Raw genomic sequence first — 25,941 nt, 5'->3', positions numbered from 1 at the left:
CCAGAGTCAGTGGCCATAAGAAGGTCATGGACAACCTTAAGAAGAGCTGTCTCAGTGCTGTGAAGAGTGCAAAAACCGGCCTGGAAACATTCATAGAGGTTACGAGATGACAGATAAGACTGAAGTTGAGCAGCAACAACTTTTTCAAGTAACTTTGAGAGAAGCGGAAGATTTGAAACTAATATACTGATACACTGATACACTGATATATTGATATATTGATATATTGATATATTTGTTAAGGGATTTGAGAGGAAGGACCTGAAAAAGTTACTAACCACAATCAAGATGTGAGAAAAGCTGAACCCGTGTTTCTGTGGCAGAGGCAGAATACAGCGAGAACAGAAAAGGCAGATCTGAGTAGAACATGTCTACAAGACTGAAGAAAGGTTTTGAAGAGCAGTACGTTTTCACTGTAATGAACATGCAGGTCCTGGGACACTGTGCATGTGCTCAACAGCGACATAATTTCTGCGGTTTTAATTTCTCTTCTGGAGAAAAAAGGAGGTAAAAGTATGAGCACAGCTTTCACTGGAATGTCAGATGATCTTATTTTACAGAGTAACATTTACTCAAGTCTGATTATTTTATTTTCAGTATTTGAGCGGGTTGGGAGTTTAGACCCCATTACCCTGTCAGATTTACCCTCTGCTCCTGATACACGCCTAATGATTGTGCCTAAATGCCTAAAAATGGCTAAGGACAAACATTTTTAAAACGTTCAGAAACTTTCAGCCTACAGTTTCTGATTGCATGCTAACAACCTGAGGAGTCCTTTAACCTGTTCCTCATTTGCCTGAATGTAAACACTGGCCATTTCCATCTGCTTTAATGAGATGTATAAGCAGCGTCAGTCTGACTGCGCTCTCTGAAAGACACTGATAAAACTTTTAAAGGTAGTTGCTTGTGAAATGATACTTGCAGTTAGCTGTTGTAATGGAGTGTTAGTGTGAAATAAATAAGTCCATGTGACTCTACAGTACTAGCAATATTAGTAACTACTGGTCTGGATAGTTAATAGTTAATAGTTTATTAGCTGTATCTGACGCTGCTCAGTGTGAGTAGTGGTTTAAAATCAGAGTGTGAGAGGAGACAGACTGGCAGTCCAGCTGTGTGAAGTGGGTTATAGCATCAAGATCTAAGTCATTTTTACACCAAATTAACATTTTTACACAAAAAATAATATGATGTACATTAAAACTCTGCTCCACAGGAGTCCCGTCGTCCAGGCTGTCAGATTTGGTTTGAAAGTTTGTTCAGAGTTGTGAGTCATTTGGGTCTTTGGCTCACAGAAAATATTCATATTGTTCATGTAGTAAGTCGTTTACATGCAGCTGGCCTGTTTATAACACTATCCTCTGTGTAGCACTGTTTAACAGCATTTATGTAGAAATAGACTAGTTTAAAATTGTTCAGAACCATATATTACCGTTTATTATAACAATGTATTACAAATTTCTTAAGAAATATAGTTTGAAATGTTTCAACATAGCCATTATTAATAACATATAAAAATGAAAGAGAGAAAACAGTGGAATGCATTGAGTGCTCTGTTTCCACAAACATGTTGTATATTTTAATTTAATGCTTATTTGTGAAAGTCCAGAAGAAACATTACTTTTTTTCCTATTATTCCATCACAGCCAGAAACTGCAGTAGTTATTTTTAGCACAGAATACTACCACAAGATGGCAGATCTGACTCAGTCATTGACATGTTTTGTAAAACAAGGCTGAATAGGGAATGCAGCGTCTTGATATTTATATCTATGAAAGCTCAGAGCGCAATTCAGGAGCTTAGCTAGGCGGTTATACCGTCTTACATATCTTACGTTTAAAAAGCGAACTTAACCACCTCATGTGGATGAAATCAACTGAGTGAGACTGATGTAATCTACTCTGTGTGTGTGTGTGTGTGAGTCATGCTTCATAACAGGGATTTGATCAATATGAGATGAGAAATATCTGCTATTTCTGTTGTATATTTTTAGCCAATATTTCTGTTGTATATTGTTTAGCCACCTGTATAATAAATATATTTAAAATAAATATAGCTGCAAGCAGCGATCTGTGGGGCCAGGCACCATGTGCAGATCGCACCGCAGGTCCTCACCAAGTTGCACAGAACACAAAAGCAACCACAGGTGAACATACTATTAAAATTGCATGATGTTAGCACATTGCAACCATTCTAAGGGTGTATGCTGCAAGCTGATTGGCTGATGGCCATATTTTTGAAGTAACCTATTCAACAAATTAACAGATAACCAAAATCCACTCACAGATTAGCCAAATGATGAAATATTTCATCTTGAGAAACATTTATTTGAATTAAACCCTCCACCCTGAGGATGACCACGCCCCAATCTGGCATACGGCCTCAGCAGTTAGTCCTGAATGAGCCTTTCAACTTTATTCTAAAATGTAAAATACCAAGTCTTATGGGTGATTGAGAAAATTAAATTAAATTATTTTACTACGCTGCCTGTAGTTGCTATTAGTTGTAATCTAATCCTAAATCATGTGCATGCATGGAGCGACATTTAGCGTACCGGACCATAAAACACTGGACTCATGCACTCCATGTTCAGCTTTTTTATTCCACTGCTACTGTTTTTAACGATTTTTTCCCCTTCTCATTATAGTCATCCAAGTGTGATGATTTAATGGAGCATAAAAAGGAGAGTTTGTGATCACAGTAAAATTAATAAGCCGTTTAATTTCTTATTTCATATTTGCCTGAGATTTTGGTGTAATTATGCTCTGGTTGTTGAAAATAAAATCAGTAAAACAGACATATAATGCCTACCTCTAATGTTACTAATATTAATGGCCTCCTTTTTTAAGTCTTTTCAACATCCTCACTAACAGAAACATCGAACTTTCAATTCAGTTCAATATTTATTTATATAGCACTTTTAACAGTGGATGTTATCACAAAGCAGCTTTACACAAATCTGAATATAAAATTTAAATTAAAATATAAATTTATCCCTAATGAGCAAGCCAGAGGCAATGGTGGCAAGGAAAAACTCCCTGAGACAACCAGAGGAAGAAACCTTGACATACTAAAGCGTCAAGCAGTCCTAAATGTGTTAACAGGAACCTGAGTGTAAGCATCATGCGAGTTTTAAGTCTATCATATCAAACTGAAGTTATTAACTGTTCAATGAAGGAGATTTGTGCAAACGGTTTTAAGCAATTGTAGTCTGTAGGCTATCCTAAAGAACATCCACAGCCATTTATAGAGCCTTTTGATCTGAGTAGGCGTGGAGGATCATAAAAGACCAAAAGTTCGCTCAGGTACTGTGGCGCGAGACCATTTAGTGCTTTACAGGTCAATAGCAGTATTTTATAATCAATACGAAATTTAATTGGGAGTCAATGCAGTGTGGATAAGATAGGGGTGATGTGGTCATGTCTTCTGCTTCTAGTAAGGACTCTCACTGCTGCATTCTGGACTAACTGGAGTTTATGCATCTACTGGAACATCCACACAGTAAGGCACTTACTCACTGAAACCAGTAACTCATGTAGCTAAACTTCAGACCACGTCTGCAAAACTGCAAAACTGCACGTTATCTGCTTTCCATTCAGTTTGCAATTGTAAAACAAACATTTTGCAAAACACTAAATACAGTTATCTACATTAGACACATCATTCAAAACTACCAGCTCTTGTGTTTCGTTTGGAAAACGCTGCCATTCAAAATGCCACACTCATTTACAATCGGCCAAACCCAGTGCTCACATGTGAAAACACGTAGAGCTAATTACTTCACTTATAAATCAGAGCACTATAAATAAGCTTCAGGTTGGCTTTCTTCGTTTGGACAACAATGGAGGCCAAATTTGGAGAGAGAGTTAGAGGAAGAGGAGTGAGAGTAAGAGGGGGTGGAGGACGAGGAGTGGGACAAGGAAGAAGAGAAAGGAGAACAATCACAGATGAGATCTGGGACACCATGTGGTCAGCCATGGTTTGAGTTTCAGGGAGGCTGGGCAGAGGGTCCGCTACACTATAGCCAGTGTCATCTGGACATTTCGAAATGAGAACAGGTAAATAAACCTACCCTCTATACCCTCTACCCACCGTACTCCCATCACTGCAGCACTTACAGAACCTACCGTACCTACAGGAACATTTCAGTTCATACTGAAAGAAATCTTGCACTAGGAACTAGATGCTGCTGCAGAACATCGTGATTTTGTCTATGTTGATGAGGTAGGCTTTAACCTAACCAAAACAAGACACGGGAAGAATCGTCACCACGCCATCGTCAGCGTCCCTGGACAGTGTGGTGGCAACATCACAATGTGTGCAGCCATTAGTCAGAATGATGTCCTTCATCATCATCGTCATCATCATCATCATCATCATCGTTACAATACCGTAAAAAAACCTTACAATACCTCCCACATTATCACCTTAATACCCTGCATTACATCCTCATTCCCAATGACCAGAGGAATTCTCCAGAGCAGTCCAGGTTTGTTGTCATCTGGGACAATGTAAGTTTCCACCTCTGGTCCACAATTGGGTCACTGACCTTCCACAAATTTTGATGCTCATCCTGCCACCATATTCTCCATTTCTAAACCCAGCAGAAGCGTTCTTTTCAGCATGGCTTTGGAAAGTATATGATCTCCAACCTCACCAATGCATACCCCTTCTCCAGGCGATGGAGGAGGCATGTGGTGACACAGACGAGGGGGCATGTCACGGGATACGCCACTGCAGACGCCACTTCCCCATTGCGTGTGATGTTGATGACGTGTTGTGGCCAGATCCAAATAGGAGACAGGATGCACTCTAATAATGTTTTTTTCTTTTCAGTAACAAGCCTATTTGTTTACATTATCTCCAAATGTATTTGTTTTGTCATCTACTGTTCATCCTGAAGTCAAATACAATAAAAATACAATGTTTTGAAAAAGAAATAAATTCCCCCGCCTTACATTTCTGTTTATAGTGTAAATATATACTGAATATGCATACATACTCGTGATACAGTATTTGTGTACATGTGAGTGCTGTGAAAGCTGCCGTGCACTCGACTGCACACTGAACATGCCAAAGACACAAGATAGCAGTGTTTTATATTTGTCACATCCGTGTGTAGTTGGTGTGTATATGGCTAATCATTTGATGGTTTGTGTGTAAAGTTATGAAGCAAAAATACCACTTTGAGAAGAGTTAAAATAGATTTGAATGAAGTGCTACATAAGTGTGATGTTTTGCATGTTGTTTGTGTGTTTTGAGGTTTTGTGTGTAGAGCTTAAAGAAAAGGAGCCATAGTTTCAGAAATCGTGTGTAAGCAATTATCAAAAACTGTAATTAGTGTAAGTATAAAGAATTTCAAATTAGTTAAATTTATATCAAAATTCTTGTGTAACACCTGAAACATCGTTATGAAATACTGCGACGCCTCCTCTGCCGGTTAGTGGTGTTCAGGTTCTCTGAGGTCAGAAGGTGACCAGATCTCCTCCTTCTGTCTCTGGTCATGTGTGTGAAAGTGCCCAAGGTCTAATTCTCAAAAGTGAGCGGAAATGAATTGAACTCTATAATCACATACTAAATACAACCATCTGCCTGAATGTGAAGAGTGTAACCATTTCCTCCAGCTTTGAATAGGGAGAAGCTTTTTGGGAAAAGTAAGTGGATAAAGATATGGTTTGCATAAGCTTTCTGACAGAAGAATAAATAGCCAAGGCACAGAGGACACCAAGATACTGAGACGTCAAAAGATCGATTGCTTTCTCTCAATTTCAGGTACTTTCTAATTTTATACTACAATAGCTATTTCTTGCCTCTTAATAGAGTGAAATATTTTTATTTTTTTAACATAGAACATTGTTTTTGTTTTCTTATTGTGTTAATTTATTTGTTAACACTTTACAATACTGTTCAACAACTCGAGTAATTTTTTTGTAGGAAATAAGCAGAAATAAATGAATAGTTCTTCATTAACATTTATTTTATTTCTACTAACTACTAAGAACTACTAGTTAATTACTCAGTAAGTATGTTCATTGGAGTTCATTAGTAACTAGACAGCAATTACTGAGTCTTATATTTATCCTGGAGAACTACTAGATAACTCTGGCTTTCTCATAATAACTACTGATTAATTACTGATCACATCAACATTCATTTCCAATAGCTAAGCCTGACCTTCCTCCTGGAGCTCAGGAGGAATATATCTTATATATCTTTTGGATACTTAATATACCTACAGCCATAGTTATCTAGTAGTTCTGCAGGATAGACTCAGTAATTGAAGCTTAGTTAATAATGAACTCCTACTAACATACTTACTGAGTAATTAACTAGTAGTTCTTAGTAGTTAATAGGAAGAAGTGTTAAAGAAGAACTACTGATTCATTCCTGATTAGTAGCTCTGAGGTGTCGAACAGTATTGTAAAGTGTTCCGAGTAATTATAAAATGTTATGTCGAAGTGAAAATTTGTTATTTGTGAAGTGTTACTTGCAGTAACAAGCAGGACATGTGTATCGATTAGCACTTCTGAGGGACGTTCATCACTTTTCTTCAGGGAGTTCTTCAGTGACGCTTCAGTGATGAAACAGCATCTGTTCTTACTCCTGTTTTTTACAGGTGAGAAAGAAAATAAGTGTGTCTGAGTGTATAAGTGTGTTGGCCATGTTTTTTTTATATCTTGGTGGGGACCAAATGTCTCTGCAAGAAGAGGACTATTTGACTTTTTTATTTTGTGGGGTCATTTGGCTGGTGCCCACGTGGAGAATTACTAAAGCTAATGTTAGGGTTGGGTTTAGATTCAGCATAACGTTAATTAGCTACAGTAATATTTTTATTAATATTAATATTTTATACTAATATTTTATATTAGCTACAATTATTATGTCAATGGAAAGCATAGTAAGTCAAATGTGTGTTTGTGTGTGTAAGCAGTGTATTAATGTGAGTGGTAGTTTAAGGATAATGATGTAAAAAGAGGAACGTAGACTGGTAGTCCTAATGTCTGTTATGGGAGAAGCAGCATGACCGGAAGTTCAAAAAGATGCAGCTTCTTGGCTTTTCTCCTGTTAGCCTTCACCCTCAACACCTGGTAGCCGAAATATGAACAAAGTAGGGAGAAAGTAGGGAAACATTTTTAAAAAGCCACTAAAAAACAGACCTAATACTGCACAAAACTCTCACAACTCTCCTCCACAGGAGTCGTTCCCTTCGTCCTGTCTGTCCCTCGTAAGTATTATCTGATCCAACAGGGAAAAACATGGACTGATGCTCAGGCTTACTGCCGAGCCACGCATACCGACCTGGCCACCATTGAAACCACCAAAAACATGATTCGAATTCAGTTTGTAGCACAGAGTGCAAATTTCAGATCCAGCGCTTGGATTGGTCTTTACAACGATGTCAACAGCTGGCGCTGGTCGATGGGTAATGCGCCACTAGGAAGTTTGAGAATGTGGTCTTCCCCTAATCCTGACAACTGGCATTCAGAAGAATACTGTGCTGGGACAAGCCCATGGGGCTGGAATGACGCATCATGTACAATACTGTTTCCTTTTGTCTGCTTTGATGGTAAGGAACGACATATTAATTACTTTGCCATTTTATTAGAAAGGAAAGTTGTCTTCGAGAAGAAAATTGTGTTTTCAGTGTTCTCATTGACCTTAAGTCTGTTTTAAGGTGGTTTAATATTAAACAGTGAATGCAGAAGTGAGTCCTGATGACAGATTTACATACAGATCACGAGTGTGACTGTTTTACATCACTGATGTACAGATCTGTTTACTCGTCACTGCACTGGACTGAGTAGATTAGGTTATTTTCAGATGCTCACATTGCTGTCTGAGTGTATTGCAGGGTTTAGAGTACACTAGACCACAATCTTTACTGAAGATCCTCTTGAGAATTTTCCTGATATATAAGGGATAATATTCTTTTTCTTAGATTGTTCTTTCTCTTTGGTTGTTGCTTTGTTCTGATTTGCCCAAGTCAACTTCCTTACCACAGGTGTTGTAGTGTTTTTCTCGGATATTTCTCACTGTCTTTGTTATTCGTTGTTATTCTCCTTTCATCATTTAATTTTTGATTAATGATCTACAGGATCGTACAGCATTCTGAGCCACCACATTATTATTAAATACTGAGATGTGTCTGTTAATTCTTGGTAGACTTGCCTAAACTTCCTGCACTTATACAGGCCTTATATACAGTATATACAGTGTGTACAGTGTTTACAGTATATACAGTATATACAGTGTGTACAGTGTTTACAGTATATACGGTGTGTACAGTGTGTACAGTATGTACAGTGTGTACAGTGTGTACAGTGTGTACAGTATATACAGTGTGTACAGTATATACAGTGTGTACAGTATGTACAGTGTGTACAGTATATACAGTGTGTACAGTGTGTACAGTGTTTACAGTATGTACAGTATATACAGTGTGTACAGTATGTACAGTGTGTACAGTATATACAGTGTGTACAGTGTGTACAGTGTTTACAGTATGTACAGTATATACAGTGTGTACAGTGTGTACAGTATATACAGTGTGTACAGTGTGTACAGTATATACAGTGTGTACAGTATATACAGTGTGTACAGTGTGTACAGTATATACGGTGTGTACAGTGTGTACAGTATATACAGTGTGTACAGTATATACAGTGTGTACAGTATATACGGTGTGTACAGTGTGTACAGTATATACAGTGTGTACAGTGTTTACAGTGTGTACAGTATATACGGTGTGTACAGTGTGTACAGTATATACAGTGTGTACGGTATATACAGTGTGTACAGTGTTTACAGTGTGTACAGTGTGTACAGTATTCTACGCAGTCACAGAAGGCCAGTTTCTGAATCTGGATGTTCAATGAAATTTTCCACCTCCTGAGCTTTGATTTTTACCAAGATACCAACCACATATTTGAAACAGTTGTTTGATACTGTGGACTGTAGGCCTGAGAAGGGCTTCATCCACTGTCATGTGAATTTTATATAAGCATATTTTCCCGGGTAAAGGCAGTGGTCCAAGCACGGATTGATTGCTTCTTTTTCTCTGGTTCTTTTAAGGAGTCTTGTAATCTTCTTACACAATCAAAGCATTATATTATATTATATTATATTATATTATATTATATTATATTATATTATATTATATTATATTATATTATATTATATTATATTATATTATATAGAGTGCAGTGCAGTGAGGAAGGTACAGATTTATGTATATATTGATGAAACAAAACAAACACTTGATAAGCTAGAAAGGCTTTTCTACCAGCCACAATGGCATAGTGATCTTCAGTAGTGTAGTGACTTTCTGTCAAGTTTTTTATTTTACAAGTAAAGTTTCCTCGTAACTGCTCCCTATGTACAGCTTGATATAATGCCAGTGTACACTTTAACAGTAGAGCAGCGTTTGAGATTCAACCACTTGACACCCCACCATCTGGTCAGAACTCATCTTACTTTCACAGATAGTGACCATCTCTAAACAAATATCGGGAGGACTGTGACCCAATCACGTATTTACAATGCTGTCCCGACATGTTTACATTTTTTTAACGTTTATGTACTGTACATGTTCATTCTGTTTAACTGTGTCTAGGAGACAATGTATTTAATTTTGGTTTTTTTTCTCACAGACACTAAAGCTGGCACCAACAAGTACATTTACTACTCTAGTCTACAGACTTGGCCTGATGCTCAGAGCTACTGCAGACAGCATCACACAGACCTGGCCAGTGTGAGAAACGAAACAGAGAACTCTATTATATACGCAATGGTCTATGGGGAAACTTGGTTCGGTCTGTTCAGAGACTCCTGGAAGTGGTCAGACAAGACCAACTTCACTACCATTACACAGATACCTGGACAACTAGATAACGCCATGGGAAATGAAAATTGTGTTTCTCTAACTAATGGCCAGGCAGCTGATGAGCCATGCTCATACATAAAACCTTTCTTCTGTTACTCAGGTGAGTTATATTCAGTCTCCTATTTACCCCAATTTATAGCTTTTAAAGGCTTAATTGTGTATTTTGTATGTGTATTTGCATTTCTACCAGTAATCACAGGACAAAAACAGATCATAAGGGTGAAGGTCCAGTCCAATCAGGATGTGAATGATCCTGCAGTAAAGGTGGTCGTCTTGGATAAGGTGAGTTTCATCCTTCACTATTATAACACACAGTCTGTTCCTCATTACTGCAGCCAGAACCTGAGTCTTCGTTGGGCTGGTTATATGTTTTTTGTAATCATAACTTCACGAGGGATTAGTGTCTCTATCCTGTATTATTTAGTGTTAAACCTCATGTTCTGTTCTTTAGATTAGGCAAAAACTCAATGGGTACGTCACAGTGAAATGGAGAGAGCAACCAGATGGACTGGTGTTTAACAAGATTAAAGAAGATACTCCGGTAAATAATTCTGGCTTTATTGTACAAGGTACACTTTCTATTCTGATTGAGGACTTTGTTCAACAGTGACAGAAATACGTTGTTTATATATATATATAAAATGTTATCTTGACAAAGCCAATATTCTGTTCTGTTTTTAAATTTTATTATTATTATTCTTAGACCCAAAATCTCTAAACAGTACTCCTCTACTTGCCACAGACCTTCAGCCTGTTCTGACTTAGTGTGCTACGACTTTTCTAACTGATCGGAATTACGGTTTTCCTGTTACGGAAGCTCAAAATGGTCAAAATTCCCATTGACTTCCATTGAAAATTTTGGACTGTTATATCTCCTAACTCCACCTTTCAAGCTACTTCCTCCAAACTCAGCAAAGAAAGCAGTTCAGCTTCAAGCTGTTCAGCCTGATCATGCTGTATTTTCTCTAACTGAACGGACTTACGGTTTTCCTGTAGCAGACGATCAAAAATCCCAAAAATTCCCACAGACTTACATTGAGGGAATGTTCAGAGCCTGGCTCGGTATGTTCAAGATTTCAAACTCCAGCTGTGAAAACTCACACACACCTGTGTGCACAGACACTCTCACTTCATCTATCTCTCTATCAGTGCCACACACACTCTATCCATCTCTCTATCAATCTACCAGTAGCACACACACACACACACACACACACACATACTCTCTCTCCATATTTCTTTCTATCACTCACCTGTATCACTCAACTGTATCACTCCTTCTGTTTCTACTAATAACACTTTCTCTCTATCTGTCTACTTGTGTCACTCTTTCACTCCATCTGACTTTCTAATTCTGTCACTCTACAGTATATGTTATATATCTTTCTACCAGTAACTGTCTGTCTGTCTGTCTGTCACCCTTTCTTTCTTTCTTTCTTTCTGTCTTTCACCTTCAAACTATCTTCAAGCTACAGAAATGGTTTCAACTTTTAGACTGACTTTTCACGCCAACATCGAAGTTTGTCCTGCTGAACCTTACCTATCTAGTTTACATTGAGTTCTTTGAAAAGCAAATGAGCTCCTTCCACTGCAGGTGTATCGAAGTGATGTAAAACTCATGCAAAAGGCTGAGGACTTACTAAGATGCATTAGTCACTTCAGGTTTACTTTTTACGAAATATCTGTCTGTGATATGAAAGCTTGACTTTATGTTCAAAATACAGTTAAACTATCAGAACACTACCCTGTTTTAATAAACTCATTCTATTCAAATAGTCTTTGACAGTTTTCTTTGAAGAAGAACACTTTGGACACCAAAACCTAACAACTGGCCTCATTATTGTAGATTTACTATTTTATGTAACTTTTCTGGAGGTTTGATGCATCATCTGTTCATACGTACTGCATATGTACTGTTTATATATTTATTATACTATTTTGAACACAGTCAGTGCTGTAAATGAATCCTAATGATTTAATGCAGCATCTCCAGGCTCCCTTTTTCACATATTACTGTAGTTTTGTGTGTGTTAACAAGTAAACTTAGCAAATAGGTGCCTCAGAAAGAGGTACATTGGCATTATCCATAATGTCAAAACACAATAAACATAGATCCTTATGAACCCACTATGATTTGTTTGAATTATTCCTGATACAGTGGCGTGAGCATGTACCACTACACTATCACTACGCTCTACTCACTTACTCATCAGTGGAAATCACAGAGTGAAGTCTGATGTCTTAACTCTGATGTCTGAGCTTTCTCTCATAAAGCCCCACAGTTATGGAACAGCCTTCCAGTTCGTGTTCGGGGCTCAGACACAGTCTCAGTGTTTAAGTCCAAGCTGAAAACATATTTATTTAGTCAAGACCTTTGTGAATAGTTTTGTGAGTAGTTCTTAGGTACAGGAGCAGGTCTGGAGGGTTCACAGGTATAGAGTGTTGTGGTGAACTGGGATGTTTGGATGCTGTCGCCCCCCCCACTCTCACACGTTCACTCAGGCTGGAGCTTTATGTCCCAGGACTCCCTCATGTCTGAGTCCCTGCTAACAACCTCTCTCTCTCTCTCTCTCTCTCTCTCTCTGTGTCAAGCTACTCCTGAGATGCCAGTGATCCTGACCCCTTCTGCTCTCCAGACGTGCCTGATCCATCCTAATGCCCTACTTCTGCTTGGAGTTCTTGTCACTTGGAAATCACTTGCTGTTGCTGAGGATGGCCCACATGGACAGCCTGAAGATACATGAGATTACTGAGGATGGTGCCACTTAAAAACCATGAAGATGGCTCTGGACTTCAACTGATATGAACAGTCTTGCTATGATAGCTTTAGGACTGCAATTACCACATGCAGTTTTGCACTCAGGTCTCCATCAGTGAACAGTTGATAACTTCAACAAAATAGGCTTCATGTGAAAACTGTGATGAATTTACTGGTTCCACAATTACTATATTTATTATATTATTACTCTGCACTATTTGTCCATGTTGTACACAGTTATAGAAGGGAATGAATTATAATCACTATCCGTGTCACCCAGATGAGGATGGTTCCTCTCAAGGTTTCTTCCTTCTTTCTCTCATCTCAGGGAGTTTTTCATCACCACCGTCACCTCTGGCTCGCTCATTAGGGATAAATTTATAAATTTATATCTTGAGTTTAGATATGTCTGTAAAGCTGCTTTGTGAAAATGTCCATTGTTAAAAGTGCTACACAAATAAAATTGAATTGAACTGAACTGATGTCTTGTTCAGGAGGAACCTAATTAAAATTTTAAACTGGGAGAACAAACATGTGCAAATGCGACTCTCAGCCTGCTGCACTGACCTTCCACTTTTTTGCATGTTTCTCCCTAAAATGCATATGGATGAGGAAGAAAAGTGCACATTGCATGTTGCTGTGTGGATCATTTGCAAGGTTTTTCCTACAGAACATAATTACTCCTGAAAATGGGTGCAAACGGAGGAGTACATCTGGCTCTAATACCCAAATAACATGCAGTAATTTGCAGGGGGTTTAGTGATGGGATTAGTGATGGGATTAGTGAGGGGTTTAGTGAGGGGTTTAGTGATGGGATTAGTGATGGGTTTAGTGATGGGATTAGTGATGGGTTTAGTGATGGGTTTAGTGATGGGATTAGTGATGGGTTTAGTGAGGGGTTTAGTGAGGGGTTTAGTGATGGGATTAGTGAGGGGTTTAGTGAGGGGTTTAGTGATGGGATTAGTGATGGGATTAGTGATGGGTTTAGTGATGGGTTTAGTGATGGGATTAGTGATGGGTTTAGTGAGGGGTTTAGTGATGGGATTAGTGAGGGGTTTAGTGATGGGTTTAGTGAGGGGTTTAGTGAGGGGTTTAGTGAGGGGTTTAGTGATGGGTTTAATGAGGGGTTTAGTGAGGGGTTTAGTGAGGGGTTTAGTGATGGGATTAGTGATGGGATTAGTGATGGGTTTAGTGATGGGATTAGTGATGGGTTTAGTGATGGGTTTAGTGATGGGATTAGTGATGGGTTTAGTGAGGGGTTTAGTGATGGGATTAGTGATGGGATTAGTGATGGGTTTAGTGAGGGGTTTAGTGATGGGATTAGTGATGGGATTAGTGATGGGTTTAGTGATGGGTTTAGTGATGGGATTAGTGATGGGTTTAGTGATGGGTTTAGTGATGGGTTTAGTGATGGGATTAGTGATGGGATTAGTGATGGGTTTAGTGAGGGGTTTAGTGATGGGATTAGTGAGGGGTTTAGTGATGGGTTTAGTGAGGGGTTTAGTGAGGGGTTTAGTGATGGGATTAGTGAGGGGTTTAGCGATGGGTTTAGTGATGGGATTAGTGATGGGTTTAGTGAGGGGTTTAGTGAGGGGTTTAGTGATGGGATTAGTGATGGGTTTAGTGATGGGTTTAGTGATGGGTTTAGTGAGGGGTTTAGTGATGGGTTTAGTGAGGGGATTAGTGATGGGTTTAGTGAGGGGTTTAGTGATGGGTTTAGTGATGGGTTTAGTGAGGGGTTTAGTGATGGGTTTAGTGATGGGATTAGCAGTGGGTTCAGTGATGGGTTTAGTGATGGGTTTAGTGATGGGATTAGTGATGGGATTAGTGATGGGTTTAGTGAGGGGTTTAGTGATGGGATTAGCAGTGGGTTTAGTGATGGGTTTAGTGATGGGATTAGTGATGGGTTTAGTGATGGGATTAGTGATGGGTTTAGTGAGGGGTTTAGTGATGGGTTTAGTGATGGGTTTAGTGATGGGATTAGTGATGGGATTAGCAGTGAGTTTAGTAAATAACACTGTGGGTGTTAAATTATTCTGTTTGGATCGACTCTGCACTGTATTTAGCTCCTTTAGGCAGAAATGCCCCAAACTGGACAGCACATTGTTCTGCTCACATGAGAAGTGTAATCCTGTGTAAAGTGGGTTTAGTAAATCATTTTGTGGATCTTTTACCACAAACAAACGTTTAATAAATCAGGGCCTCACACCTTCTGTGTGGGAGGAAAAGGTGAAAACCCGAACACGCAGAAGGTAATATCTGATGTGGAACACCAGGTGGAGGCCGTGTCCTGACTTAATACTGAAGGTTGCCGTAGTGCAATGAATTTATAAGTGCAGAAATAATTTTTATACCAGGATAGATTTGGAAATGGGACTGAGTGTGTTGTTTTTTTGCTGTAGCAAACGCCAGCTCATGTGGGTGGAAAATGATTTGTCTGTAGTGCCACAGTGAGTATTTTGGGATTCAAGCTGAGAGATTTTTTTATTCCTTACAGAAGTGTTTGTGTATATTTCCCCTAAATCTGCCATAGTGAGGTGCAAATATAAACGATGTACATATTTTATCATCCTTATTATTATTATCTTTATTTTTTATACAGAAATGTATGCCATGGTGTGTGCAAAACAGATAGTTAAAGTCTCAATATTCAATATATTATACAAAACATTTAGTGATTTCATTATAAACTGAGCATAGGCAGCAAAGCAACGCAGCACTATCAGACTTTACATAAAAAACACTGTGCATAAAGTTTTATTACACTTTGGACAGAAATGCAGATGTACTAAAATATTCTATAAAGGATGCCTATATATATATATATATGTACACTATATACTGTATACTATATATAGTGGTATACATATTTAATATAAATTTCAGAGTGCAGAAGACATTAGTTAAAACATGAACTGAAGTCTGACATGCACTTCTTCCTGCTCGACATCTTCTCAAAAACTCTCCACTAAAATTAACTGAAGAAATGAATAATAATCAGTGACGTTCTATGCGTTTTTAATTTATAAAACCTTTAAAATAGAAATCATTTTGTTAAACAGATAAAACAATGAGAAAATATGCTGCTTTATCATTAGCTTTGGACCTTTACACTAAAAAATGTAACTTTGTAATAATCTGCTAAAGACCCCAAACAGCTGCTCAGTAGAGGACTGGCTTAAACAGAGGTACATTAATGTTCCTGATAAAATACAACACTAACTGCTCATATTTAATTAGTGACTGTAAATTAATTACTGTAATGAAACCACTTTTTTAAAAAAAAAACTTAAACTATTGCCATCTTGTCGATCTGCGTCGGTCTAGAATGTCTTCCGTGACAGGAACCACACTTTCATCGGCTCCTTTTTGCCCTTCATGGTCACGGGGCCTCTGTACTCGAGGTGGAACTGAGCATCAGCGTTTTCCACTGACTGCAAACACCTGAGGAGGGAAACAACAACAAACAAACAAAATGAGGGAAAAATTCAATACATCTGCACGTACGCAGACTGAGGAGAAGTTAAACCCTCGTGTGTGAGAAAATGTGATCTCTACAGTGCATCTGTCGTTAAACAGGAGGTTATATTCGATGCGTCCGTCCCTGCTCCCAAGCCACGCAGACTGATTTACAGTTTTAATGTTAACGGTAAAATCCTACACAGCTTTTCTTCGTCTCAATTACCAGAAAGATAACCAAATTATGGAGAGAGACACAATAATGCTCAAAGCCTGGAACTTTTAAAGCTTTAATTTACTTGTTACACTCAGAGCTGAATATCTTCTCTGTATTACAGAGAACTTAAAGAAAGGTTTCATGTTCAGCATGTTCTGTTTCATCACATCACAGCAATTTGTTATTTTTCAACACACACCAAAGCGCTATAGATAATTTAATACATTTAATGTCATGTAAATTTAATAAGGTCACTTATTCTGCAACTACTTTTTATGTTTTTGTGTTTTTAGTTGAACTCAGTAGCTGCACATATTTACATTGTGTTCTTTGAAAAGCAAATGAATTCCCTCCACTGCAGGTGTATTGGAGCGATGTAAAACTCATGCAAACGGCTGAGACTCACTAACATGAACACTTTGGACACCAAAACAACTGGCCTCATTATTGTAGATTTACTATTTTATGTAACTTTTCTGGAGGTTTGATGCATCATCTGTTCATACGTACTGCATATGTACTGTTTATATATTTATTATACTATTTTGAACACAGTCAGTGCTGTAAATGAATCCTAATGATTTAATGCAGCATCTCCAGGCTCCCTTTTTCACATATTACTGTAGTTTTGTGTGTGTTAACAAGTAAACTTAGCAAATAGGTGCCTCAGAAAGAGGTACATTGGCATTATCCATAATGTCAAAACACAATAAACATAGATCCTTATGAACCCACTATGATTTGTTTGAATTATTCCTGATACAGTGGCGTGAGCATGTACCACTACACTATCACTACGCTCTACTCACTTACTCATCAGTGGAAATCACAGAGTGAAGTCTGATGTCTTGTTCAGGAGGAACCTAATTAAAATTTTAAACTGGGAGAACAAACATGTGCAAATGCGACTCTCAGCCTGCTGCACTGACCTTCCACTTTTTTGCATGTTTCTCCCTAAAATGCATATGGATGAGGAAGAAAAGTGCACATTGCATGTTGCTGTGTGGATCATTTGCAAGGTTTTTCCTACAGAACATAATTACTCCTGAAAATGGGTGCAAACGGAGGAGTACATCTGGCTCTAATACCCAAATAACATGCAGTAATTTGCAGGGGGTTTAGTGATGGGTTTAGTGATGGGATTAGTGATGGGTTTAGTGATGGGATTAGTGATGGGTTTAGTGAGGGGTTTAGTGAGGGGTTTAGTGATGGGTTTAGTGATGGGATTAGTGATGGGTTTAGTGATGGGATTAGTGAGGGGTTTAGTGAGGGGTTTAGTGAGGGGTTTAGTGATGGGATTAGTGATGGGTTTAGTGAGGGGTTTAGTGAGGGGTTTAGTGAGGGGTTTAGTGATGGGATTAGTGAGGGGTTTAGTGAGGGGTTTAGTGAGGGGTTTAGTGAGGGGTTTAGTGAGGGGTTTAGTGATGGGTTTAGTGATGGGTTTAGTGAGGGGTTTAGTGAGGGGTTTAGTGATGGGATTAGCAGTGGGTTTAGCGATGGGATTAGCGATGGGTTTAGCGATGGGATTAGCGATGGGTTTAGCGAGGGGTTTAGTGATGGGTTTAGTGATGGGTTTAGTGATGGGATTAGTGATGGGTTTAGTGATGGGTTTAGTGATGGGATTAGTGATGGGTTTAGTGATGGGTTTAGTGAGGGGTTTAGTGAGGGGTTTAGTGAGGGGTTTAGTGAGGGGTTTAGCGATGGGTTTAGCGATGGGTTTAGCGATGGGATTAGCGAGGGGTTTAGCGAGGGGATTAGCGATGGGATTAGCGATGGGATTAGTGATGGGATTAGTGATGGGATTAGTGAGGGGTTTAGTGAGGGGTTTAGTGATGGGATTAGTGAGGGGTTTAGTGATGGGATTAGTGAGGGGTTTAGTGAGGGGTTTAGTGATGGGATTAGTGATGGGTTTAGTGAGGGGTTTAGTGATGGGTTTAGTGATGGGATTAGTGATGGGTTTAGTGAGGGGTTTAGTGATGGGTTTAGTGATGGGTTTATTGATGGGTTTAGTGAGGGGTTTAGTGAGGGGTTTAGTGAGGGGTTTAGTGATGGGTTTAGTGATGGGTTTAGCAGTGGGTTTAGTGATGGGTTTAGTGATGGGATTAGTGATGGGTTTAGTGATGGGTTTAGTGATGGGATTAGTGATGGGTTTAGTGATGGGATTAGCAGTGAGTTTAGTAAATAACACTGTGGGTGTTAAATTATTCTGTTTGGATCGACTCTGCACTGTATTTAGCTCCTTTAGGCAGAAATGCCCCAAACTGGACAGCACATTGTTCTGCTCACATGAGAAGTGTAATCCTGTGTAAAGTGGGTTTAGTAAATCATTTTGTGGATCTTTTACCACAAACAAACGTTTAATAAATCAGGGCCTCACACCTTCTGTGTGGGAGGAAAAGGTGAAAACCCGAACACGCAGAAGGTAATATCTGATGTGGAACACCAGGTGGAGGCCGTGTCCTGACTTAATACTGAAGGTTGCCGTAGTGCAATGAATTTATAAGTGCAGAAATAATTTTTATACCAGGATAGATTTGGAAATGGGACTGAGTGTGTTGTTTTTTTGCTGTAGCAAACGCCAGCTCATGTGGGTGGAAAATGATTTGTCTGTAGTGCCACAGTGAGTATTTTGGGATTCAAGCTGAGAGATTTTTTTATTCCTTACAGAAGTGTTTGTGTATATTTCCCCTAAATCTGCCATAGTGAGGTGCAAATATAAACGATGTACATATTTTATCATCCTTATTATTATTATCTTTATTTTATTCAGACATGTATGCCATGGTGTGTGCAAAACAGATAGTTAAAGTCTCAATATTCAATATATTATACACTTTCCAACAAACACCAAAGCTCTATAGATCATTTAACATAAAAATGTCATGTAAGATTTTATAAAATCAACTTATGATCTAAAAACAAATCACTTTACTGTTGCACATAATTAAGCATCTCTAAATTTGAATGAACAGTGGTAATGTGGCTCCCAATAAATGAAAGCTAGCTCACTGGCACTGAGTAAATTTCCTTCCTTGTAGGTGGAAAAGATTGTGCCGTTGGATTCATGTGTCACAGAGGAAACATGTTAGCGCTCACAATCCCACATGAGAACTAGCCACATTTCACAATTTCAACTTCATATAATTCACAAGACAATCCCTAAAAAAAGTTCTATAAAATATAGAGTTACATAAAAACTGCAAAATAAAATGGGTTAGGAGGAAGATGTCAGATTGTGACTGTAGCTTTTCTTAAATCCAACAATCTTCTGACTTCATTTCTAGGAAATCTGAGGAACTGTGGTGAACTTTACACAGCTGCTCACCTGTATGTGTACTCCGACACGTTTATCTTCCCTTTCTCGCCCGTGGTCTCTGTGCGGCTCGTCAGGTTCACCGTGTTGCCGAACAGGCAGTAGCGAGGCATCCTCTGACCTATGACCCCCGTCACCACCTCTCCAGTATGGATGCCAATGGTGATCTGAGGAAGACAAAAAATTAATAGAATGAGATGAAAAACTGTGTTATTTGCTAACAGCTAATCAAAGCAGTGTTTATTTGTAACCACAGAATGCAGGGACGACTTCTGCTCAGACTCAGATCACACGCTGTACGCCAACACGAGAGGAAGCGTCTCACTGAAAAGCGGCTCATTTCACTCCACAGTGAGGACCTTTAGCCCGTCCAAGCCGGAAAGTAAAGCACTGATGATATTCCAGAACATAAACATGGAAAACACTGCAAAAACCCTCTCATGATGGAAAATGTGGAAGAACTTTGATTAAGATGTTTTTATCCGAGTGACTTAAAGGTCAGCTTTTTTCAGCTTCGATTTTATCTACTCTTTCCTATTATAAAATTACAGTAAACCAAATGCAAGATTATTAAACCTTTTCTTATTCTATTAGCAGACAATTTTTCTTCTTTCTAGAAATAAATGCTTAAAATTATCGAATTATCTGCCATTTATTTCTTTTCCTTTTGTTTTTGTTATATTTACAAGAATAGGCGAGAGTCTGTACAAAGCTTGCATAAGGAAGTTTTCCTTTAATTTTAATATTCTAATATCACAAAACCACGCTATTTTTAGACAAAGAATCATTCTGTGCAACTTTCATACTGTAGGTATGGGCAAACACACTCATAACCAGATGAAGTGTTTAAACATAAACAGCAGCACATGGACAGTGTTCATGTTCATGTAAAATATGAACTAACTCTCATTGTATCATCACCTTCATGAAGCAGCAGGTTTCAAGAGTTATAAAGGGTTAACATTAATCTAACAAAACTACTCTTGATCATTATCTCAATGAATTATGAATTTTCCACAGAAGAGTGTTTAAATTTAACAGCAGGTCTCCATTAGTTTCGCTATAAACCAGCTGTTACGTGTGTGTGATAAAGTCACTGCTGCTGTAGTTATTTACTGAGTTACGTATTGTATGGCTCATGTTAGACCTAAATAAAACTGATATTTGGTTATGTAGCGCTAGCAATGGTGACATAAGCAGAGTGGGCGTCGGCTCCATTTGTCATTTTACCACCAGCTGGAGAGGTGAAGAATTTCAGAGAGAGAGAGAGAGAGAGAGAGAGAGAGAGAGACAGAGAGAGAGAGAGAGAGCACAAAATCAGAGAGCGAGACCGGGCAAACAGCTCGTCTGTTCTTTCAGATATCACTCCAACGTGACCTGTAAAGATGCATCTAGAAGAAGACAGTCTGTCTGTCAGAATTCTCTGCTGTGAAGTTGCTCGGATATGTTTTTGCCTCACGCAGCCTAATTTTTACAGTTACATACAATTATTATTTTTGCTGCTGCAACAGGATGAGAATTTTATCTATCTGTGAAATACTGGTGTTGAAATGCTGTTCCTCCATCACTGCAGCCTGGAGGCTCATAAGAGGCAAAAATTTTCCTTTAAAGGATCTGTGTTCTGGGAGGATTTCATAAAAATCATTTATCACTACGACCTTCACAGGACCTCATAAAAAAACCCACCAAGTTCTTTTTCTGCTTAAAATTCAGCTATATTCTACGACACTACAGCTTACGAGTCCACAAGAACTTCCAGCTTCTTTAAGAAGAATGAAATATTAATCTTAAAAGATTGTGAAGCTTTTTTTTCCTTATGGGAACTGGAATTTATTTACACCATTCAAACACCTCCATCTGTCATATCTGGAGCCGCTACCTGCACAGGTTCCTCGTCCACCTTCACCTGCCCTGCGATCTCCATCATGTCCAGTGCCAGGTGGCAGATGGACTTGGCGTGATGAGTGCAGGGTTCTGGAAGTCCGCTCACCGTCATGTACTTATCACCAACCGTCTCCACCTGCCATTAAATAAATATATACATATATAATCTGAATGGACAACTGTAATTCAAATTCTGCTATTTGTGATCATTTATAATCACATGAGAAACAGATAAATAAAAAAGTATATGCAAGAAAATCAAACCCTAAGCTGCAATTCTCTTGAAGCTAACCACGTTATTTTCATTGCTGGAGTAATGAACTTATTTAATGGCATCAAAAAAACACAATTAAAAAAAACAGAAGATCAAGGCTACAGTTTGTTCATAGTTTAGAAAGGTGTATCGCTCTCATTACAGACTCACAGACTCAAACACTTCTCAAAGAAAAGCACTGATGTGTGAAAAAAGCACAAAGATGAATTATAGACACAAATTCACATGCAGTTTTGCATTATAAACCATTTTTGTTTAAGTAAAAGCATGTTGACTTGTTTTTGTAATTGATGTTAATTTTGTTTCAGAATTAACTGTAACTCTGCATTTGTCCTTCTGTGAAACTGGAGTTTATTTCATTTTGCTGTTGCTTGCAATCCTCAGTTTCCTGCATTCCTCTTAATATAAACTCCTCACTATATTTACACTTTGTATAGTGGTGTGTGTGGAACGCTGTACTGTATTGTAACACACAGCTCTCTGGCCCGCTGTACGTCTATAAAAATGGGATGGCAGTAAAATTTGACTCTGTGAGAATAAAGACCAACATGTCGTGATGTTTCAGTGCTGCTCGTCTTCAGCGTCCTCTTCAGCTTGAACTAAAACAACCGAATACCCTCCAGACACACACTTTAAACACACATGTCTTTTTTGTGACCAAGTCTGTCAGAGAGACCGTAAACCCACAGGACCACCTAGATGCACAGGGTCTAAAGTAAATATTACTTTTTTTGGTGAGCCAGCCTTGAAATGGTACGTCCCGTTTAGGTCGGCCAGTTTAAAGTGCATTCCTGTCTGAAAGGTTGGCACATAAATCAGGAGGCCATCTTTCTGTACAAACAGACCCTCTCCTCTGCCCTCGCTGCTGCGGACCACTGTGCTAGCTTTTAAATAGAAATCAGTGTCATAAATGGGATAGAAATAATTTGTGTGTATTTTAAATATGACTGTTTTAGGAGATAAAATGTCAGCCAAAGACTCGTTATGTCTCGAACTGTAATTCTGACTCATTTTGTTTAGTTAAAGGTCCTCTTGTTAATGAAGCTATTTATCAAACCTTTGCTCTTGCTCTCTGTGAGAGCTGCAGTGACCTGACAATTGCCCTCAATCAATTTGCATATTTGCCTCAAGTGTACAAGCTTAGACTCCACTTTATTTTAGTAACAATGCAGATGTACACATTTCTGAAAGCAGATAAAAATCTGTGCTATAAACAAAATCAAGACGACTAGATGCTCATTTTGTTTCCTTCTAAACGAAGTCAAACACACAAGCTCAGGAGTTGTCTTGGCTGGGTTTCAGGTCATTGTTGTGTTAGAAGGTGAAACTTTCACACAGTCTGAGGTCCTACATGCTCTTGAGCAGGTTTTCCTCCAACACATCTCTGTATATTAATCTGGTGAGAACCGGATCAGACAGTTCCTGCGGCTCTCCACATGACACTGTCACCACCGAGCTCACCCTCAGGAGTGGAATTCTCCAGCTGAAAAGCCTTATACTAGCAGGTTCTACTGGCAGGTTCTACTGGCAGGTTCTACTGGCAGGTTCCTGTTCTCCTCCCTGACTAAAGCACTTCTCTGCCGTCTCCTCAGTTTGAGTGTCTGAGCTTCTGAACTTCTTCCATTTAAGACTGATAGAAGCCACTTTGTTCTTCAGGATCTTTAAATCTGTTGAAACTTTTCAGTTTCCTTCCACAATTCTGTCGTAGAGGTGAACATACATTTCCTTTGACCTCATGGTTTGGGTTTTGGCTCGGACCTGCGCTGTGTGCGCTGTGGGGCTTTAAATCGACTGAGGTGAATTTACCACAGGTGAGCTTTAATCAGGTGTAGAGGAGTTTTAGGATGATGATTGGAAACAGGAAGCACCTGAGATCAATTTCATAGTAAAGCCATTGAAAACTTAAGAAAAGTGATATTTCAGATTTTTTTTGTTGGTAAATTTGCAGTAAATTTTGATAACCTTGTATTTAAGTTTTATAAATTTGTTGTAAAGTTTGACAAACCTGCAGTAAACTTTAAAATGTTTTTAGTAAATGTTGATAAATTTGCAGTAAACTTTTATAAGCTTGTAGTAAATTTTGATAAATTTGTAGCAATTTTTGATGAACTTGTTGATGAAGTTGATGAACTGAATGCTCGTGACTCACCTTGTAGACGTACGGATTCCTGCGTGAGTCGGTCAGAATGTCGAACTTGGTGTAGATGTCATTGAGAAGGTTGACGATTTTGATGGCTCCCTCTGCCGAGGCGTGTTTGCTGCAGAAGGCATTGAATCCCACGATGCCGCTGAACAGGATGGTGACGTTGTCGTAGCGTTTAGCAGGAACCGGACGTTTGTGTCTCAGTTCGTTCGCCACCGACGGCGGGAGAACTGAGTACAACAACCTAAAACACAGAAATCACCCAAATAGCTGCTTTTAGTGACCTGAAGATCAATAAAAAGAAAATGAAAAACTCTTGCTTTCATCTTCCATTGGTGCCACTTGTTCCCCTCGTAATAATGTGGTTTAGACGTTTAATTTGTGAACTCAATTCTAGCTTTTTGTGATATTTCCTAACATGGACATTCAGTAAATGCGGCGATATGAAATCATTCAGGCTTGCAGGAGGTGAACAAGGGAAATTAATTAGCCTCAATGACGAGAGCTCATTATCCTAATGATCCTGTTAGCCACTGTTGTTTGTTCAAGTTTTGGCTTTTCTTCACATCTGTTTCATGCACATGAGCTGATAAAAGTTGAGTTCATTCCAAAAATAATCCTGAGCCTTTGCTGAATTCCGCTGTGTAATGGTGAGGAAACGCAGCCTGCTGCGCCTGAAGTAATCCTCTGTACACAAATTAATTGTTTGTGTTTCGTGATTCGAGACCTGCGTCGTTGTTACACACTGTCACGTACATTGACGCTTTATGATAAAAATGGGGGACAGGTTGCTATGGAAACCGTCGCAGGTCAGCTTGTTAGTCTGAAATGTCCGAAATGCATTACATAATGAGTTGGTTTTGCAATGCAGTGCAGACGAGGCACATTTCAACAATCCACTTCTCCTCCTGAATACAAATCAGCTGCTCTGTGTGAGCCGCGAGCCGCAGGTCCAACCCTCTGCAATTTTTCCCTTTTTTTAGTTATATGATAAAAATCGCTGAAGCAGAGCCACATATTCTCTTTCAGGCTCAAGGCAAAAAAATCTGCCTGACTGGGTGAAAGAAGAAGGAAGAAAGAATTTTGAGGTTGATTTTATATTCAATCTTAATGATAAATTTAGATCATTAACTGAGAAAAGGGAAAACATGAAATATGATGAGAGGAAAACAGAAAAAGTCCCAAGACAACAGATTTCCAACCTCCGTGTCTTCAGTCTATCTGACAACAGAATATTCTTTATATCTTTACAGTCTTACTGTCTTTAAGTTCCATACTTCTCCAAATGTTTGTGAGAATCATTCAGCTTACTGAGCAAACTGCTGTTAATATTTTATGAATTTGCTCTAAACTTTATAAAAAGTAATTTATTAAACCAGAATTTTAAAAATCTTGTCTTACTGTTTTCGCCACTAAAAATGACATTTAACAGAATTAAATACAATTTTTACACAAAATTAAATGTGATTAATTTCAGTACGCCCTCTCATCACCGCTGTGTTTGTGCTTTCCCAGACTGAATAACTTTCTCCTCGTGTGCACCTCGAGACTGCAGCAGGACGCTTTAATACTGAAAATCAGCCCAGAAAACCTGCTGCTGCTGATAAGAAACATGTTCCTGTAAGAGCTTTGTTAAAAACCTTTATCACCAAGCAGCAGCGTGTCATCGTCTAAAACCCAACCTCAGAGAAGGCACATTTTAAAAGATTTTCTCCACACCAGGTCTGCAGGTCTTCACACAGGATCAGGTAATCACAGAAGTGCTGATGTTTCAGGATTATTGTTATTATTATATTTTATTTCTGTCATCAGACGTGATTATGATGTGAACTTACCGTTCAGAAGATTATAGAGAACAATGTTTACTGAGATAATTTCAGCAACTTTGTTTGAGGAATAAAATGATGAATTTGGTGCTAATTAGTTTGATTAGTTGTGTTTCTCTGTTAGAATTATCTCCTTTACAAAGCAGCGTGATCAGAAGGTTGTGAGCTCAAATCCCACAGCTCTCTC

General features: G+C 38.7%; 2 protein-coding genes across 2 annotated transcripts in view; one reads left to right on the top strand and one right to left on the bottom strand.

The window, feature by feature from the left end:
* Window positions 1-6,978: 6,978 nt before the first annotated feature.
* On the top strand, window positions 6,979-13,276 carry LOC128317666 (putative C-type lectin domain family 20 member A). Its single transcript, XM_053231080.1, has 5 exons — window positions 6,979-7,564; window positions 9,648-9,980; window positions 10,071-10,162; window positions 10,332-10,421; window positions 12,473-13,276. The coding sequence occupies exons 1-5, from the start codon at window positions 7,324-7,326 to the stop codon at window positions 12,491-12,493; spliced, it is 777 nt and encodes a 258-aa protein (XP_053087055.1). The 5' UTR covers window positions 6,979-7,323; the 3' UTR covers window positions 12,494-13,276.
* A 1,929-nt stretch (window positions 13,277-15,205) lies between these two features.
* The window catches only part of gucy1b1 (guanylate cyclase 1 soluble subunit beta 1), a 31,182-nt gene continuing 20,446 nt past the window's right edge, over window positions 15,206-25,941 (bottom strand). The window contains exons 10-13 of the mRNA XM_034302255.2: window positions 23,935-24,172; window positions 21,507-21,647; window positions 19,640-19,794; window positions 15,206-16,082 (exon numbers count right to left, since the gene is read on the bottom strand). Of these exons, the coding sequence (XP_034158146.2) occupies window positions 15,962-16,082; window positions 19,640-19,794; window positions 21,507-21,647; window positions 23,935-24,172 (655 nt within the window). The 3' untranslated portion in view covers window positions 15,206-15,961. The remainder of the gene's footprint in view (window positions 16,083-19,639; window positions 19,795-21,506; window positions 21,648-23,934; window positions 24,173-25,941) is intronic.

Source organism: Pangasianodon hypophthalmus, chromosome 28, assembly GCF_027358585.1.
Source record: "Pangasianodon hypophthalmus isolate fPanHyp1 chromosome 28, fPanHyp1.pri, whole genome shotgun sequence".
In the NCBI taxonomy this organism is placed as follows: Eukaryota; Metazoa; Chordata; class Actinopteri; order Siluriformes; family Pangasiidae; genus Pangasianodon; species Pangasianodon hypophthalmus.
This window is presented reverse-complemented; position numbering and strand designations above follow the sequence as displayed.

Bases quoted from the DNA above. Each gene is read 5' to 3' on its own strand.
- LOC128317666 (XM_053231080.1), top strand. From the start codon at position 7,324: ATGATTCGAATTCAGTTTGTAGCACAGAGTGCAAATTTCAGATCCAGC. The intron at 9,981-10,070 runs GTGAGTTATATT...CATTTCTACCAG, and splicing joins ACCTTTCTTCTGTTACTCAG to TAATCACAGGACAAAAACAG. The intron at 10,422-12,472 runs GTAAATAATTCT...CTCTGTGTCAAG, and splicing joins AGATTAAAGAAGATACTCCG to CTACTCCTGAGATGCCAGTG.